General features: G+C 33.8%; 1 protein-coding gene across 1 annotated transcript in view; it reads right to left on the bottom strand.

The window, feature by feature from the left end:
* Positions 1-20,436, bottom strand: part of ERBB4 (erb-b2 receptor tyrosine kinase 4) — a 680,938-nt gene that overhangs the window by 276,651 nt on the left and 383,851 nt on the right. Inside the window, exons 6-12 of the mRNA XM_088021952.1 lie at positions 19,730-19,848; positions 16,873-17,014; positions 12,928-13,041; positions 11,257-11,383; positions 4,792-4,865; positions 3,784-3,874; positions 1,232-1,431 (exon numbers count right to left, since the gene is read on the bottom strand). Coding sequence (XP_087878078.1) covers positions 1,232-1,431; positions 3,784-3,874; positions 4,792-4,865; positions 11,257-11,383; positions 12,928-13,041; positions 16,873-17,014; positions 19,730-19,848 — 867 coding nt within the window. The remainder of the gene's footprint in view (positions 1-1,231; positions 1,432-3,783; positions 3,875-4,791; positions 4,866-11,256; positions 11,384-12,927; positions 13,042-16,872; positions 17,015-19,729; positions 19,849-20,436) is intronic.

Here is a 20,436-nt window from a genome sequence, read left to right as displayed (position 1 = left end):
AGAACATGCATATTTTGATATTGATATATAATAAGATTTTATATTTCTTGATTTTATGTAGAACCGAAGAATGAGTTTACCCAAAACAAAAAAAACCTCATGTTGCAATTTATCTTTTCTCTGGAAAATGTTTTTAAGGGTCCAAAACAGCTAACATGTGATTTCCTTACAAATTATATTTTATGAATACCGCTATCCTGAGCTGCCTTAAACAATTTCTGGAACAAGGTGGGGTACTCATAAATAAAGTAATTCACTATTTAACTTAAACTTAAATTGCATAGGCCTCTTAAGAGTTCATATTTTTAAAAAATGTCCTTTACTATTCACTCACGCACGTACAAAATGAACTCAATCATTACGTATATATGCTTATTCCCATGGTGAGACCAAACAAATAGGAAGACATTCCAACAGCAAACTGTTTCTTAGGGTTTGATTTTTTAAAGGACTGATTCACTATGACCACAATAAGTATATGTATTTGTAACAGATAATTTAAATTCTGAGTCTTTTTATTTGATATTTATCATAAGTAAGTCAGACACATATGCTTAGCAGTGGCACTTGTAGATGTAGAAGAAAATAGTACTTAGTAGAACAGAAGAGTTAAATATTAATTGTTGAAATATCAAAGTATAAGATAGGAAGGGCATATTTATGTACCCATGAAAACATCATTTGTTTCTGAGTAACAAAGAAATGATGGAGTGAATCAGTAAGTGGCAAAATAAATAAAAGAAACCATGAAATGCCTACAAAAATGCATTCATGAAATGAACTTTCTTCTTTAACAGCAAACTTCTTGAACAGCATTGCACATTTCAGAGCACATCTGCATTTTTTCCCACCACCCCCCAAATGACACTCTGTTATCCTATGTTATTCACTGAAACCAAAAAGCAAACAGAAAATTTAATAGGGTGAATTGCTACAAACTGACCCAGGACGCTTATTACATATTTAGATTCCCAGGTTCCACTTACACCTATTGAACCTTAGTCTCTATAGGAAGTTTCTTGCAATTGGGCAAGATTTGCAAGCATGCAGTATGTTATAAAAACATGCAATAAATTATAAAAAGTCACCCATGCTGATTAACGGCCCCCCTTCTAAGAGTTGAGAAAAAGAGGGAACAGGTCTGACTCAGTTATGTTTAACTGTTTGGTCCAGTGTAGAATGGGAGAAAATGTTCAAAGTTTCTGTTTTAATGTCCGAATAATGTACTTACTACAGTTTTCAGCTTTCCTATTGTCCCGGATCACTATTCTTTGGTTGATAGTGCTGAAGAGTGTTGTCCAATTAATGGTATGATAGTAACATAGGTTGCTGTTGTCAGTAATATAGATGTTTCCTGCACTGATTTCCTTCAGAGATTGGAATTGTAGAGAAGTGATGCCCTGTTGCTTAAGGATAAGCAAGGAGAGGCCACTAAAGAGAAGGAAGGGGGGAAAATGGAACAATATTTAATATGTATATATTATTAAATATTTTCTGGCACATATTCTTGAAGTAAAATAAGGATGTCACATCTTACTCCAAAAAGAATGCTAATAGAGCATATAAAAAGAGACTGAGTCAATAAATTGTGATCTGAATATTTCTCTACATGCTATATATACTGAGTTTTAAAAGGAATCATTTGACCCCCCAAAAAGAAAATGTTCATTTTTAGAAGTATAAATATTAATGATATCTCCATTTCTGTGTACATATTTACCACTGACATATCTGCTCACTATTTTTCCCACTATCCCCCAAGTCTCAAGTTCTTTAAGGATGAAATTCTGTTTTAAAACTAAATAATTAGGGGAATCTGGCTGGCTCAGTTGGAGGAGCATGAGGCTCTTGATCCCAGGGTCATGGGGATGAGCCCCATGTTGAGTGTAAAGATTACTTAAATAAATAAAACTTTAAATAGCTAAATAATTCATAGCACTCACCATACATAGCACATACCCTCACCAATGTCTATCACCAAGCCACCCCAATGAATCATGGAACACTACATCAAAAACTAATGATGTAATGTATGGTGATTAACATAACATAATAAAATAAAAAAAAAGCTAAATAATTAATAAATGTTTATGGAATGATTATTCATCTACCTAAAGTAAGACAGTAATTCTACTCTATTTAATAAATTTAGACATGCTTTCAGGGGTAAATATTACAGAGAATGACTACAGATATTTAGCTTTAATTTATACCTCAGAAACCAAAGTGTAATTGTAATAGTTGAAGAATGTATAAGTAAAGATAGGAGTCATTAAAAATTAAAGAGAAGAATGAAATTAAGCTAAAAATTAAAAAAAAATACTCAGAAGGCTTGGACAACTGGGGAAAGCATCTCTAAAAGTTAAATAACTATACTGTGGAAACAAATTATCACTCCAAGGAAATTGTTTTTATTTTAACATAGTCTACATTTTGTAATTAAATTCCTTTTCTATTCTCTAAAGAATCATCTGTTTCCCACATTTCAATCAACTAATGAACAGTATTTTACATTTTGGAGATCAAAGCTGTCCCGTTGTATTTTATTTATAAATCTAAATATACTTTGCTGCCAACACTCAGAATTTTTTCCATGTGCTGTGTGTGTGTGTGTGTGTGTGTGTGTGTGTGTGTGTGTATACACACACACATATATACACACACACATATATATACACACAGATACATATAAATACTCATATATATGTATACACACACATACAGCTACATATATACTTATATACATACATATACATACATACATATTAAAACTCTATATGAAACTCAGTACATGTGTATTCAACTGAGATGTAATTCATTCTCTGAAATCTGTGTTCCCATCGTAACCATCTTGAGTTTATCACAATGTGAACATAATAATGCTTGATAGATTTTTAACATTTGATTCAATGGATAGTAAAATTTGGTTGCATGTAGAACTTGACAGACTGTATCTCTCAACTATGCCTTTTTATTAAGAAATTTTCCCCTTTACAGTTTAAAACCTCTTACAGATATACCTGTTTTAATCGCAAAATTCAGTGGACTTTCTGTGAAATATTATTATGGAATATTTGATGACAATATTGATTTGAGGCATCTTTCAGATTTAAGTAGAAAAAATGAAATCTAAATCCCTTTATGTAAATCAACTTTTAGCTGTTCATAAATAAGAATCTCATACAGATGAAATCTAAAATAAAATAAAACAGTGGCTTAATAAATATTAACACACATTTTTATTATGTGAATTAAAATATTGATATTATACTTTTAGTGTGCTTCTGAGCCCTGATTTTTCTGCCCACTATTAGCCAGCATTTAACGAAGAGTAGTAGACCAAGTCCTGAAATATCAGTCCCATTATGCGTGGTTCAAGTGATGGCACCAGAGACAAGAACCTTCTGGTAAAACAGCATTTGTATCCCACACACCTAAGCCATTATCAAGTCATCCCATGTTAGTTGTTAGTTACGACAACATTATGTTCAAAAACAAAGGCTTGATTTTATGCGCTCCATATATGCAAAACACTAAAACTGCTTTAAGTGAGAGGCAGTTGAAAAATCAAACTGTTTATTCTGCATACTTTACTTATTTATTTATTTTGTATCCCGCATACTTTAAAGCACAACCAGGGGTATGTTTCATTGGGCTTACCTTTGGAATTAAAAATGGAAACCCAGTATTTCTTGAATCAGTGAAGCTGAAACTTTGAGATATGTACACATGACACTAGTCTTGAAATCTGGAAGACCTGCATCTCTGAACATATACACCTACCTATAGAGTACTCTTCCACCGATGGTCACCAGGTTAGAAAAAACACTGAAGTCGGTCATGTTTGGGGGCCATGACTGTATGTTCAAGAAACCTAAAAAAGACAAGGGCAGTAAAAACACTCAGAATATCATTACCTTAGTAATTGTGTTTAATGCTGAGTATCCTTGAAATATGATGAAAATGTCTTAAAAGATAGGAGGTAAAAAAAAGACACTGAATATTCCTATTTCAAGTCATTCTATTCTATCTCATAGTTCTTCTTCCAAGATTGAGTGTCTTACCCAAAATTCCTGGGCCACAATACTCAATAGATAATGAATACCAAAGTAATGAATACCAAAAATCTAGGTTTCTCAGACACAGAATCATAGAACCATATATGTAAAAAGAATTAAGTGATCCTTAATTTGATTCATTCTTCTAAAAATCAAAACTACTTAGTCTAATTATGTAAAGAGAAAAATATAGCTTTAATTTTTCTGGAAATCCTTTACTACTGTATCTCTACACTTATGACATCATTTGTCTGCCTTGCAGCCTAATGCATTCATATATATACCTAACCTTTCTCATTTGATTTTTCATTCTTCAATAGCAAATCCATATCCAGTTCATGTCTATGAGTCCCTTATCAGCTACTATATAACAGCCCTGAACATATTAGGTGCTCAATAAATATGTGCCAAATGAGTGTCACATGTTATCCATGCTCAACAGTACTTCTTGTGAAAAAGTACATAGAAAAACATGGATCAAAAGATCAGTTGACACACACAAAAAAACATAAAAATGTTAAGGATATTTTATTTTATAAATTCCATGGGCTTTCAAAATGTGTACAAATGATAAGGAATAAAGACACCCATCATTTAAAGTGTCATGCATTTTTAAAATTAGAATTTGCTTTGAAAATAAGTTGCTGATTTCAATATTATGTAATATTTTTGGGAAAACACTAAAATTCACATAGTTCATAGGAAAACAAACGCACTTTTTAAAAAAAATTACCTGTTATCTCTCGAACTGTCCGGAAGACATTCAGTTTCTCCGGGTCTATGGCTTCAATTGCATTGTAAGGGTCCCTAGAGAATCAAGAAGAGATGCAGCCAAATTTTAAATCAGATAAAGTGAAAACATAAGATATGTTACTATAGTTAGTTCATTCAAATTGAATTTTAAGTAGCAATGGAAAGATTAGTAATGCCTTGTCCAAAGTTTGTTATGCTACATGTGAAGGAGAATTAAAAGGTGCTTTGAGGACATTTATGATGATATCAAATATGAGTTCTTCTTTGAAGGTTATTCTAATTCTAGAGGAATGGTCCAGTTTGACTATCCGAAAGAAATCCCCAAACATAACAAATCTGTTTATAAATAATTTTATTTTATTTTGCCTTTAAAGTTTTTTTTTTTAATTGGGAAAAGTATACTCTGCAAATAATTACGGTGAGAACAATTGCCTTTTGGGCTCCTCAAAGCATCCTAAAGTGCTAATAGCACCTACAATTTCATAAGATGGATAAAAAGAAGCACATGAAATCATTTTTTACTTTTTTGCTATATCCTTACATTTATTAGTAAATTTTCATAACATTGTATGAAAGTTACTCTTCATAAGGATTATTTAGAGCAATCTTGTTCCTATCTGGTTTATTTATATTTGCTTTTAAAGCACAGGAAATATTCTTCCATCTTTATGAATCATACTAACAACTGAAACAAAATTTATAACAAACTTAATATCCAAAAGGTGTAAATTTTGGAGATTTAAAAAAATGTCATCTCCTAATGCATAAATATATTTTTGTAATTAATGTTATTGATATATAGATGCCCTATCTTTTCAAAAATGAACATAAATTACCTTTTAAAATTAACTATTTATTGGATTCTTTCAGAAGTTTTCTTCTTAGGAAGATACCTTTCATGTATAATATACTGACCATACCAAATAACTGCATACTTGCAAATAATACCAAACATTTCTCAGTAATTCAAGCAATTTTAAGGAATAAAATTTTTATTTTATTCCTTTTTAAGGAATATTTTAAGGAATACCTCTTTTCAGCTATTTTAGGGACACCTTTCTTTTCTTTTAAGTTTTATTACTTTGAAAGATGACCTGTGCTATCCTGGGCAAATAGAGACCTCATATCAATATATACCCTATAGAGAAAAATTAAATACTATTCATTGACCACTTCTCCAAGAGAGAGCAAACCTAAGAACAACGAACTTAGGGTTTTTTAGAAGCATGTATCCATCTGTAGCAATCACCTGAGCTTTATTATTGCTGTGGACATCTGTTGTTTTACATCTTTGAGAACCTTCTTTTTCACTTGGGGAGTAAACAATAGGATACTGTGATACATTAGATGTGGCCTTAATAGGGCTATCAATCAAGGTGTTCCACAGCCCTCTGACAAACAGAAAGGCATAAGGCCTGTCTTCTAAAATTTGAGTCTGAACCCATTGACATTAATTCATCCTTGCTTTAGAACCTTGAAAACACTATTAGTTCCAACAACTTTAATCTTTGGAACTCCATTTTACTGGCTCTCTCAACTTGGTTTATCCGCATATGCTTCTATACAGTGAACCATCCTGTATCTTAAAAAATACAAAAAACAAAAAACAAAACAAAACAACAACAAAAACTCTGCTTGATTAAATACTGTTTCAATCTATGAAGTATAATTGATACAATGTACCACTAATTTAACAGGGAGTGTTTTAGAAGGCTTAGAGAAACACTATAAATGAGTTTCCCCATAATTCACACATAATTAAGATTTTCCTCAATGTGATATGAATGTCTCTCAAAAGCTTAAAGTCTAAATTAATGTTCTTGCAAACTTGCTCTATTTATAACTGATACATCGAATGAAATACTATGCTTTTGATGAACATGAAGCCAAGAAATTAAGTTCACCATGCGGGCAAAATCTTGTTATCATTTTTTAATGCGCAAAGACTTTTGTATGCAGAGAAAATATCAGCTCTGCAGTAGTAGAATGAGCTTTCAACATTTGTTGTTTGATGAAAAGCAGTGTATAGAACAGCTCTGGTCATATAATCAAATATCTTGGCTATGGAGAAACACTCACAATTCAGGGCAAGCACACAATAATAGGGTCAGTCTAAACCTTTACTGAGAACACTTCCAAGTTGCCAGGAATGAAATGAATTCTGGACTGTTCATATGAAGCCCAATGGACCACAGAAATTTTATATACTAAATTTTAGAGATTCAGGATTCTCATAAAATAAGTTGACAGAATCTTACTTACCAACTTCAAAGTACCTGCAGGGAGTTGCATCCTATAGCCACTTGAAATCCACAGTACTTTAAAATTGAGAACCTCCCTAGCTAAATACAGAGCCATGTGAAAGAACTTTATGTCCACCCTGTCATTGTGTTTGGTGATCCAAATAAAGCTCAGGAGAGAGAGAAACCTATTTTTATAATTCCATTGAAATCGCTTTATTTTTCACCAAACCCATTAGCTCTTTTCCATTGTATATCATCATTACACTCTCTTATCTAAGCACTTTCTTATCTGTGTCTCACTGCGACACAGCATGAACATGCTTATTGGGTGAGCATTTTGTTACTCTAAGTACATGCACATGACTATTATCAAACATGAGTAGAGGTGAAAGGTGAACATTCCTATGAATAACCCTGAACACAGGTTTGCCTGTGCTCCCATTCTAAATAAAGAACTAAGAGTGCCTTCTGGCAATGACACCATTGTGCTATAAACTGAACATGACAATTAACTTTGTTGAGTTCTTTTATATATTAAAATTGTAATTGACAAATTTACAGTAAGTTTATTTTTTGCAGAAACTTGTTTTTGAAAAGTATTATCTCATCTAATTATGAATTTTACCTATTAGCTTAAAGAAATACCTTAGGTATTTTACGCAAACCATACATCCTATTAAAAAATAGTAGAAGATCGAGGGTAATGGGAATAAGTGAAGTAAAACATGTCTTTAATTTACTAGACGTTTTTTGCTTGTAATACTTCATGCTAGTCACATTTAAAATCTCTCTCTCCATACATGCATGAATTGTATACATGAATACACATAATGCCTAAGCATTTTATAAGATGTCTTAGACTTACTGAATTAACTTTTTATCAAAACTTTCCTAAGATCAAGAGAAAGGCTTCAGAATATATATTTTATACTGGCATAAAATTGGGAATGAGAAATATCATATATAACATATATATTTGTCCTGGAAAATGCCTTATATATTATGGTTGAGACACAATAACATTAATTATAATGTTAGTATTAAAATATTCCAAGTTAAGTGCTATGATTAAGAAGAAATAATCTTCTGGACTAAGGAAGGAGTATGACTTATCATAAAGGAAATATTGCCATGAAAATAACTTTGCCTTTATTTGGTTTTCAGTAGTCTACAAAATAGTATCTGTTATACTGCATGTTGTGCTATAACTAGATATAGTCATTGAGATTTTTCTTTAGCACTGTCTCCTCCTTCTTTGCTTTTTTAAATTCACACACTCCCTTTTTTCCCTCCCTCCTTTTCTCCCCCTGCCTCTTTTTTTTTTTGTACCATTTATTAATGTTTCACAATATGCCAGGTACTTGGCTGAGCACTCAAAAATAATTTTTTGTTTTTAATCCCCATAATAATCAGAGAAGGTAGGTCTTTATTATAAACCCAATTCTCAACTTTACACTGGAAGAAACTGAGCATTTGACATATAATGGAAATTGTCTATGTTAGAGCCTCAAATCAAACTCAGTATAGTCTGGATCAAATTACTGAAGTAGGAACTTTAACTCTTACTTTCTGAGCTCATGTTTAAGAGAGGCTTTGTTTACCTTTCTGTTTCTAATTATGTGAGTCAATTTTCTATAATTCATTTCCACCTGAGTGAATTGGCAAGGTTGTTTTCCTTGAAAGTTTGGATTAATCTAATACTTTGTAATGATTCTTCTCATAAATTTGTGAATATATGGTGTCTATTATACAATGGATTATTATATCTTGACATATCTGCTTCCCTTTTTTGCATTTATTTATTGATATTTCCTCTATTCTGGACATTAGGTGATTCAGAATATGTAAAACCATTTTACAATTAGTATAAATCCTGACTTTTGATAAATATGCTCCATAAGGAACCAAGACTAAAATAAGAATTCTGAACTGCACTTGATCATCTTTGTCAAACTTCCCCACCCATGGTTTACCTACAAGATTAACCATCAGTGGGTTGCTTTTGTTGGTTCATAATCCTTCTACTATCACAGAATTCTTGCAGTGGTTCTCAATGGGGGCAGTATTACCACACTAAGGGGAAGCTGGGACATTTGCAGAGGCGTGTCAGTTGTAACAGAGATTGGGGGGCATTATAGGCTTTCATAATAACCCCAAGCCAAGAAAATTAAATGTCTTTCCCAGCAAAGGTTTGCCTCATGTCTTGAACAACCTTAAATGTCCCATCCAGTTAAGGACTCATGTGCACAAACTTCATAGTTGATCATACATGACTGGGTGTAATTCTGCAGTCAGGTTGCCTCTATTTGAATGATTTATTTCTGTCTTCCTCTTGTCATATAACAATATGTCTGTTACTTATTTCCTATTCCAGTGGTCAGCCGTTCCTCTAGTCTTTATTTCCCCATACTTCTTGCACAGAATAACTTCTAATCTTACGTCTCACAAGTCCCAACTTTCATCATAAGTAAGTAGAAGCTGAGCATTTTCCTATCAATACATATTTTATTATCCATTACTTTTCTTGTATTTTTTCTTTAAGTTATAAATAGAGAATTAGAATCACATTATAAAATTATGTATATAGGTAGGCTATATTATCTATGATTTTTATTTCATAATTCAAAAGGAAGTAGGAATACACTTAATTTATAAAAGATGGATGTTGGGTCTGATTAGAATGAAAACAACTTCTCTAATGCAATTTATGAGACTATGTTTTCAAATCTTTCCCCACACTGATGGACTTGAGGCCAATTCATTTATTATACCCACGTGGAAGCAGGCAATGTGAATTAAGTGGGTATGTCTTCCTATTTCTCAGAAGATGCTGTTACCATGATATGATCTTTCATTCATGGTGGTATTTGGTTTTGAAAATAGTTACAGTGTGGATATATTGTCTTAGTATATGTTATATATGCATTCGATTATATAGATGCACCTAAATGTTGAGTCTCCTACCCTTTGGGGCCAAGGGGGTGAGAACAGCAACGTAAATAGATTTAGAGAGTTAGTAGTGACTCTGGTAAATTTGGTTGCCCTATCTCAAAATGGCTAGAACTCCCTGGCTCCAAAAGATTGTTGCCATGTAGGAGTATGTGCTAAGGGTAACCAAATCTACATATTTTTAAAGAGAAGTTAGAAATCTTGACCATATATTTATTTTTTAAGCACTGCTTGGGCGGAATAAAACAGATCTGGGGCAGAAAGTGTGCACATACCATTATGGTATCTGGCATGAACCCATATTAAAAGCTACATTTTAAAGTAAAGAAATGCTTTATGCAATAAGACCTACTGTAATTTATTTGCATGGAAAGAAACACTTTGTTCTATTTCTCTTGCTGTTCCTATTTGGACATATTTATTCATAATGTGTTAAATTATTTTGCTTTTAGAAATGATGTGATATATGTTTCGAGTTAAGATTTTGAATTGAAATATGTGAGTAATATTCTTTATCTGTAGCCTGTAGCACTAATTTTTAGGGATTAAGAGTAATATAGATAAACAGATAAAATATAAAGTAAAAATATAGACATTTTTATTACAATTGAAAGAATACAAACTTCGTTGTTTTCCCAGTTAAAACCAGCAGGTGGTTCTGTAATGAAGGAACCCAGAAAATGTTACAATTTTTATTGCTAAAATGAAATTCATTTATTAGATCTCCTATATTAGTACTAATTTCCTAACCTAAGTAAAAGAGAAAAAGACAGATACATCAGGCCAAAGAAAATTTCTGAAAGCTCAAGAGAATTTCAACTTACTGATTTGTTCTCTACGAGATACATTTAAAAAGGAATATTAATTTATGTTTTCCTGAACTAATCAGTTAGGAGTTTGAATGAAATTCCTCACTTCACCCATTGACACTGTGTCCCTAAACATATCTAAAAATATGTCAAGCTTTCTGAAATCTGTGGATTTGAGGATATCCCACAAATACATTTTAGTTTATATATAAATTTATATTGTCACATCTAAGTAGTTATAAACTCATAGTCTATGTATCTCAAAACTCTGGTTTTTACTATCATTGCTGGCAAAATCTGCCATTTGATTTTGTTGGAGAAGAGCATGAACGAAGGGCAGAACTCATCTGGGTCAAAAGGAACCAAACAGACACAGCTAAAGAATCTCTAAAGCTTTGTCCATACTTCGCAAAATAATTTTCTACAAAAATTCTTCATACTGACCCATGAATACCAGTGACAAGGAAGATCAAATTCCCATTGATTTTGGTGCAGTTTATGAATTTGTCAATGTTACTGGAATCCACGGTCTGAGCTGACATCAGTGATCCTGTGCCAATACCATCACAAGCTGTAGAAATAAGACAAAGTCAGGGTGTTGAGAAACTTCTTTTCCAGTCAATAAATTATTGCATTTTTATTATAAAATAATAGTATTTTTTCATTATAAAAATGAAAAGAGTTCATCATAAGAAATAAACAGTTTTCTAACAAATAAAATAATACTTTATTCATGCAACATTGACTGCTGGGCCTGCTTTAAATTTTTGCCCTTGCATGATGGTCTAGTGACCATGATGCCTAAGAATCATATCTTATATCAAGTCCCAGGATACTCACACAACACATACATAACTAAAACAAAACTTACAACAATCAATACTTGCCTTTGCCACGTAAAATCAACTATTTTCTCATCCACCCTAAAATATCATTTTCAATACTTTCAAATCCTGGTCACTTGAGTAAAATCATTTCATAGCCTAATGATGGTCTACAAACTATGGTTTTAAAAACATCGTTCTAATTATGAATATATATTGAACAAAGTACTAATGATGTGAGTTGTAACCAGAATCAAGAGCCATTTAAGTATTTATATTTAAATTCTTTTTTTTTTTAATATTTATTTATTTGAGCAGGGCAGGGGGTGGGTGGGTTAGACAGCATGAGCCAGGGAGGGTCAGAGGGAGAGGAAGAGTGAGAGGGAGAGGGAGAAGCAGACTCCCTTCTGAGCACAGAGTCCAATGCAGGGCTCCATCCCAGGACTCCTGAGATCATGACCTGAGCCTAAGGCAGACGCTTAACCAACTGAGCCACACAGGAGCCCTCATACTTAAATTCTTAAATTGAGTATTACCTGTACTTTCTGAAGGCTCTACTCAAAAACAAAACAAGCAAAATAAAATGTGTGGGGGTGGAGGGGAAAAAGAGAAAGAGGAAAGAGAAAGAGAATGTAGTCTAAAAATAAGTCTGAAGTTTGCCCTTTTTAAAGGCAATCTTTGATACTTTGGAAGGCTTAATATCATTCAGAAAATTTGGACTGTATTTTTCATCTTGCTTAATTTAAGTTTCATTTGGGTGAGGAATTTGAGCACCACAGCTAGAAGGGATTTCTTTCTCTACTAAAATTCTAAAAGAGGAATTATCTGCAACATTTATTGAATACTGACAGTAAATGTCCTTGTCACTTTATATATCTAATCTTTCAAAATAGTTTCAAAGACCTGGAGGGTAAACATCATATTTGTCTCTTTGCACCTTCATATGCATAGCAGATCATTTAGTGTGGAGTGGCAAGGAATTAATATGGGTTCTTAATGCTAAAATAATCATGCAATCCCTTGTTTCTAAGATTTGCTGCATATAGAATAAAATGTAACTTTTTTCTGAATTTCTATTAAACTCCCAGTTTAACCTGGATCATTTAGTATACATCATTCAAAATCGATAATACACACTGTTAAGAGAGTTGATACTTTGGGGACCTATTCAAAGTCATGGAAAAGATGTGTGTGTTCAGAGAGGTGAACTTAGCCAGTCCATTAAAAAGTAAATGGAAAAACCTTAGAGTAGGTCCCTGTTCTAGCCAAAATAATCTCAACTATCACTCACCTTTTGGGCAAATATCCGTGCAAGGTTTACACATTTTAATCCCATTTTCTTCTACTTCCATCTTGGAACTAGGGCAGGCACGCACACAAGAACTGGAATCCACCACAAAGTTATCTGATTTGAAAAAAACCGGTGAAATTAGCAATGTTGATGGTCAGAAAACAAGTTTAAAACAAAGTACTTTAGGGCTTGACAATGATTAGCATCACTGATAGTATACATGTCTGTCTCTTTCCCTAAAACAACTCTGTTTAAATATCTCAACCTGAAATAGAATCTACGAACATCCACATCTAATCCAAGGGCAGCGTGTGTTAACAACAGTTAGTCCCTGCTTGACTACAGCACCGCAACCTGAATTGCCCCCAAGATAGAGTGAATTTCTTTTATAGACTTAGGAAACTACATGACATTTAGTTTGTGTTTTTCAATAGTTCCACTTCATTTCACGTCATGATGCAAGTCTGAAGTCTAAAAATACTTCAAGTTACACGAAACACAAATGAAGCTGACGTTGAATTGCCTTGGATCAAGAGAGTGCACTTCATATCCAGGAGGAAATGTTTAAAATGTATTCTGTCTTTCAGTGGAATGCCATAGAAACTGTTCCATAGTTTTATATGAAGAAACAAAATGGAATTTGAAAGGCAGCATTTTAGGAAAGGCATACTACATAAATCAGGAATGTCTGATTACCTGATACATTGGTAAAATATTTATGGCTCCAGTGATCTGAAATATGCCAAGACATTGCCTGCCCCCCAATAAAGAACCCAGATAATTGCATCTAGAGCCTCCCATAGTAAAGGGAAAACACAACACCTGCTAGGCCACTTTATATATATATATATACATATATATATATATATATACATATATATATGTATATATATATATATATATTTAAGAGTTTTTTTAATTTATTTATTCAACAGAGAGAGAGAGTGAGAGAGTGAACACAAGCGCAGGGGAGTTGGAAAAGGAGAAGCAGGCTCCCCACGGAGCAGGGAGCCTGACGGGGGGGCTCGATCCCAGGACACCAGGATTATGACCTGAGCCGAAGGCAAATGCCCAACAACTGAGCCATCCAGGCGCCCCGAGGCCACTTTATATTTTAAAGGCAGTATATTCCCTGTCAGGGCATACTGCTTCTGGCCTAATATTCAGTGGTATGGAAGGCTTCTGGCCTTGAAGGGGTCTCAGATCAAGAAAGGCATATGGTACAGGTCCAGTCTGGGATGCAAGCATTTCTGCTACTTGGGTCACAAAATCCAAGAGGTGGGGTGCCTGGGGGGCTCAGCTGGTTAAGCTTCCAACTCTTGGCTTCACCTCAGGTCATGATCTTGGGGTCCTAGGATCCAGCCCTGAGTTGGGTTCCCATGTTCAGAGTGGAGTCTGTTTGAGATTCTTCCCCCTCACTCTCCCTCCTTCTCTGCTCCTCCTCGCTCACACTCTTTTTCTCTCCTTCAAACAAACAAACAAACCCGTGAGGCTTTATGATCTTAGGAGTGTCTGTGGTAGGAAATATGCCATATGGAGTTATGGCAAGTCCCAGCTGGAAAATCCTATCAGAGACCTCTAGGATTCTAGAGCTAATCCATGCCATCTGTAGCATAGAATTATACACCTTTTAATAAACAGCTCCTTAGATGTTTCTGGGTCCTGATAGAGATAGAGCACCTAACCATGGGTCATTGATGGATTTTATAGCCAGAATCGCCCATCACACATCAGGTTTTATTTGAACCATGATGTTATAATGTTGGGCAGGTCCAACAGAATCCACTGTTAAGATGGAGGCAATGCATTTAAGATTGGATATGAGTCCAGGCAGAGGCACAAGTAAACTGCATAAGCAGATAGCCCAGACTCCTTGTGCTGGTACCTCTCCCTCGGCTCATACCTGTGGCTGCATGGGGACCAAGAGAGGGCACTTGTGACAAGCTAACAGAGGGAGGACAAAAACTAAGTTTGGTATGTGGGTGCAAGCAGCTCAAAATGAACGACAGCTGCCCTGCAGCCTCACTGAGGAGGGGACTAGAAAGATGGTAACGAGGAAAAAAATCCTACCAGTGGGCATGGTTCTGGGTAGTTCAAATGATCATTTACTTTGTATGAAAGTGATCTGAGCTTAGAATAAATGTGGATTCATGAGCAGTGGCTTGCCCTGGAGGAAGAAATATTGGAAAATCTGGGATTGAAGGGAGTCTGGGGTAGAGGGATGTGTATGGATTCTTCGGGGTGGGCACAGTGCAATCATTATATTCCCAGTTATCCACCAGGGGGCATCCACCACAAAAAAGGTACATTGCGGAGAATGCACCACAGCCTGTTCCCTTCCTGTTCTTCATCCTTCCTGTCTTCATTCTGAGAATACTCCTTCTTAACAACCTAATCTCTTTCTGAGGCAAACTCAACCTGCAACGAGTGAATGTACTGTATATTATGTAACCATCCTTTCTGCAAGGTCTTTACAGGAATGCCCCATATTTAAACACGTCTACATTTTTGTAGTAATATATGCTAAGTGGAGTAAATACAAATTATAAAGACCCCATATCAGTTAGGTTCAGATTTTGTAGCCAAATGAGTTTCAAAAAATATTTATCTGGAGTTTTTGAATTTTAGAATTCAAGATTAAGGATTGTAGAGCAGTATTTAGGAACTAAATGTCTTTGTTTTTCCAAGATAGTTGCAGTTTAACAAACCATGCCTTATGAGCAGGGCCCTTCAAATATTTGAAATTTACATAGATAAATACCAAAGTGTTTTAAATTAGCCTGTAATTTGTTGACCTAAACTATTCTAAGAAAGGAAATTTAGGAGTTACCATATCTAGAAACTGGGCGTGTAATTTCACAAAATAGTTCTCAGTGTTTAGCCACTTGCCACAAGTTAGGTGTTGAAAGCTTGTATGCATAATTATTCTTTTAACCAATATAAAAATATTTAATAATAATGACTAAAATTGTCATTGTTTCCAAAGACTTGTTTTTATATGCTATCCCTCTGATTCTTATTCCCCATCCTTTTGATCATTATAATAACTCTGGGAGAGAAGAGAACTATGATTATTACCAGCCACATCTTAAAGAGGAGAATACAGAAAACTAAATAGTTCATTTAAAATCACATGAGTAATACGTGGGCAAAGCCAGAACCCACAGCCACTCTCATCCCATGTCCTTTATACTTCTTACTCAGTCACAGGCACAAAATGAAGAAAACCGTAATAGTGGTATGCAGTAGCTTGTAAAACCTTCTTCTTTTAAATGAATATATGGACAAATGTAGTGATTTTTTTTTCCAGTTTTTCCAGTAGATAGAACAATGAAGAAATAATGTCCCATCACTCATTCCAAGCAAAGAAACTGACTGGAGCAAATATGAAGACATATATTTACTGAATTATTGATGAACGCTAAACTGTTTGAATCCTCAGGATGAGCTGTCAATTTTGTAAAGACTGCTAAACATGCCCTTCACATCTACTGTTATTGTTTAAGATTAGATTTGATATTAAAACTATAGTTCTATACATTCTATTACAAATAAGTAATCAGAAAGGATATTAGGTAAACATTCATTGTGATTAGAAGCAGACCTCATTCAGTACAAAGCTTGCTCCTACTTAACTAATCACTTTTCTGAGAAACAGCATCATGTACAAAAACACTGAGGAATAGTGAAAACAGTAAGTTTAGAAGGCAATGACACTACACTCTAACCTCAAACATGTCACTCCTTTGCTGAGACTTTGGACCAATCCCTTGAATTTTTTGAACTGTAATTTCCTTATTAGTGAAATGGTAAGCAACAGTACCCATATCCAAGTAATTCATGATAATGTTGCAAATTTTAAATTACAATAAATGTATATGATTTTGTGGGTGTGTTTTTAAATGATGATCTAATTAATTTGGTTATTCTTATCTTGTTACTTACGTGGGCACTTCTTGACACAAAATGCTCCATATGTATACTTTGCATTGAAGTTATGCTCCAGTTGAAAGGTGGTTGGATTGTAGACAAAAGTTTGGGGACACTGAGTAACACATGCTCCGCTGTCATTGAAATTCATGCAGGCCTACAACATAGCAAATATTAATTTCATTTAAGAATAGCCTTCATAATACTCGTTAAAGGAACCCTGCTCTAATAGCTGTGTAAGAAGGATGTGTTCTTTACTTATTATATTCATATTTATATACAACATATGTGTATGTTCTATTCTTATATTTCATAAAAAATATAAAGTTTGACAGCTTTATAGTCAGTAAGTACTTATTTTTAAGTTCAAATTTGTATTGAATGTCGAAAATTTTACAAAACTGTTTTTCCAATGTCAATGGATATACAATCTATACAAAGATATTGATATTCAACTTACCTAGTCTCTACCCAGTAATCTCCAAACTAATAATTGATCTAAATTATTAAAATTAGCTAATAGTGAAAAATTATTTCAACTCACACTATTCAAAGGGTTTATGTTGAGTCTTAAGAGTCTGGCACTAACAACTAACTCCCCAAATCTATAGTCTAGATTTTCCTTAAAGCTGGTGTTTGGAAAAGTTCAGTGCTGTAAGTGACATGGTAAGCACATTCATTGCCGTTGTATAGTAGGAAAACATTGTGATAGATATTTAAACTGGACTTGAAGAAAAGGCTCTGGCAGGTGACCAGTCAAGTGTAAATATGGAGTATGTAATGCCAAAATGAAGAGAAGCAGTCTCTACTTAGCTCACAATTAAATAATGTGCTGCCATTTCCTATATGGTCTTTTTCATAATGCCACACCATTCAGTGAAAGCCATCAAGTTCAAACAAAACAATTTGTTTCTGCTGACTTATATATTTGTATTGAGACCTCAATTTGTTAATATGTTCAAATGCGTTTGAGAAGAATTAAAAAACAACTTTACCACCTGAGAGGTATTTGGTATAAAAATAGAATGTATGTCTACGTACATAAAGCATGGCTTTCAAAAGAGTTGATAAACTAATTCTCTTAATTAAACAGCTTAAACCTTCATAGGAATAATTGAAGCCTTGGAAAGTAAGCTAATATGCACTCAAGCTATATTTTATATTTCATCATAAATTGTATGTATGGTTATTAATAAGCACTAATTCATTGTTTCCTCAAAACATTTTCTTCATCAACTGTTGTTTTAGTAAGCACTTTATCACCAACATGACAATTCCCTGATGATGGTCTACTAGATGCATAATCAGAACGAGACTCACTCATGATACATTATTCACTAAGATGACATTTTCCAGGAAGAATCTATTAAAAAGCAATCTACAAAACTCAGTAAGTTTTAATTTATGGCTATAAAACTTCATGTGTCCTCATAATTGCTTTACGAACATACTTTATGCAGGTTGTGCACAGATTACTTGGCAACAAAGGGACATAAACTAAAGGAATCAAACAAATTTACCTTCCAGACAGAATGCAAAACAACGTAACTTACACCAAGGCCTCGGTCTGGCATTCTTGAACATTCTGTACCAAATGCCAAAGTGGAGTCATTGGACCATCCCATAAAAGTAATGAAATGAGGATTCTGAGACTCACCCAACACTCTGTTCATTATGATAATGGAACCATGAAAACAAATGCAATGAAAAACTTCTAAGTAAAAGTTATGGCTATTGTTGGTGTTTCTTGTTGTTACTGTTTTGGCATTGTTAACACCTGCTCAGCATCCTCGACATCAAGCTTTACCTTGTGTCTGGTGATAGGCAAGGGAAAAGGTCTCACTTCAAGGCCTGCTAAAGCATCTTCCTTAAATTTTTAAAATGTTTCTTTTCTTCTTCACTACTCACTTCTGCAATAGATACTTTTGTTTCACTATAGGATTAGGGTCAACGAATAAAGTTTCTTGTGATGTTAAGAAAATTAAGAAATTGTCTATGTCATAAGAGTTTTTATTTATGTTTTGCTTATTTTCAGAGTTAAGTGTCAATTTGAAAAAATATTCAGTTCTAAATATATATGTGTATTCTTTGGATATTTCAAAATGGGAAAAAGAAAATGAATTTCTGTGTTCATTTTTAACAGCAAAAACAATTTCTTATTTTATGATTTTTAGCTTAAAATGAAAATAATGTCTGTATATGAAATTGTGTTAACTATAGCTCACAGAACTGTTTGTATTCAAAAGAACAGAAAGAACTGTATCAGGTATATTAAAATGTAATTAAAACATGTTCTTAACATGTTTAGAAAAGTGTCCTTTTCTAAAATAAAAATCACACAGATTAGCATATAAATTGCTTTAAGCATGCATTTGTAAATCTTATAAATTATGAATAAAATTAACTTGTAAACAAAATAAACTGGGAAATAGTTAAATTTAAGAATAATCTTGAAATCTATGGTTATAACCTTAAAATTTAAATCCAAGAAATAAAATTCAAGAGCCCCCACTCAGAAAACTCAATTATGCAACAACATAAACAGGTAATCAATGTAAATTTTGGAAGGATGCTATTAGCTTTTAAAAAGATATCTCAATATGTTCCTCTTCACATTCTCTAATACATCTCACCTGTATTGTCAATTACACCAGAAAGACATAATTCATATACAAGAACAGAACAATCCTAGTCAATCAATAGCCACCGAGTGAGGGAATGAATTATAGGAAGGCAGAACATCTTTCTTAATCCTAAAATGATTAATGGTTAAAATGGTTAAACTTGACCTTATTTTAATGTTAAAGAGTCAATGTGCCTAAGTCCAGCCAGGAAGGATGGAGATGGGAAAAGTAGAAGCTCCAAGACTTACAAAGCAGTCTGTGTCCTTCGGTCCTGAGCAGCCCCCAGCACATTCTCTATGACAACAGTCACTGACATAGGGCCCATAGCACCTGCCATCACACTGTTCTGCACACACCGTCCTTGTCACTGTGGAAGACAGAGATGGGACCCTGATCAAAGTCTGTCACCAAGAGAAACTTCTAAGGTGCTTTGGAGTAGCTGAGAAAAGCTGAGCTCTCACATAACAATACTCAACCCACTGTGGATTCAGTTCAGCTAACATTTACCAAATGAAGTCTGCAATAGGTCAAAATCACTGTACAAAAACCTTCAAAATTAATACATACACTTGTTTTTATTTTCTTTCTTGTCCCAGCAAACACTTACAGTGTTTTTCAAAACAATCATACGACTTAGCAGGAAAGAATCAAATTTGAAATAATTGAATGAGGCATTTTGGCAGGCTGCAAAAGATGGAGTCTATCCACAAGGGGCACAGCAAGGTTTTATGACAGAAGATATCCCCGGAAATAATCTAAGCCTTTTAGAGTCAATGAAAAAAGGGAAACAAACTTTTACATGATTCACATTATATCTTACATGATTCATATCAAGCAGATAGATAAATATAGATACAGATACATGTATAGATAACTGGTCAGCAGTAGCATAACTGTTTCTTTTCTTGAGATATAAGTGAAATTTCTACCAAGTTTCCTGTGTAAGGAAGAGAGC

The sequence above is a fragment of the Eumetopias jubatus genome, unplaced genomic scaffold, assembly GCF_037043125.1.
Source record: "Eumetopias jubatus isolate StellerSeaLion01/CBP00866 unplaced genomic scaffold, mEumJub1_p1.0 scaffold_3, whole genome shotgun sequence".
NCBI classification, from domain to species: domain Eukaryota; kingdom Metazoa; phylum Chordata; class Mammalia; order Carnivora; family Otariidae; genus Eumetopias; species Eumetopias jubatus.
Note: the sequence above shows the minus strand (reverse complement) of the source record. Positions and strands in the feature narration are given on the sequence as shown.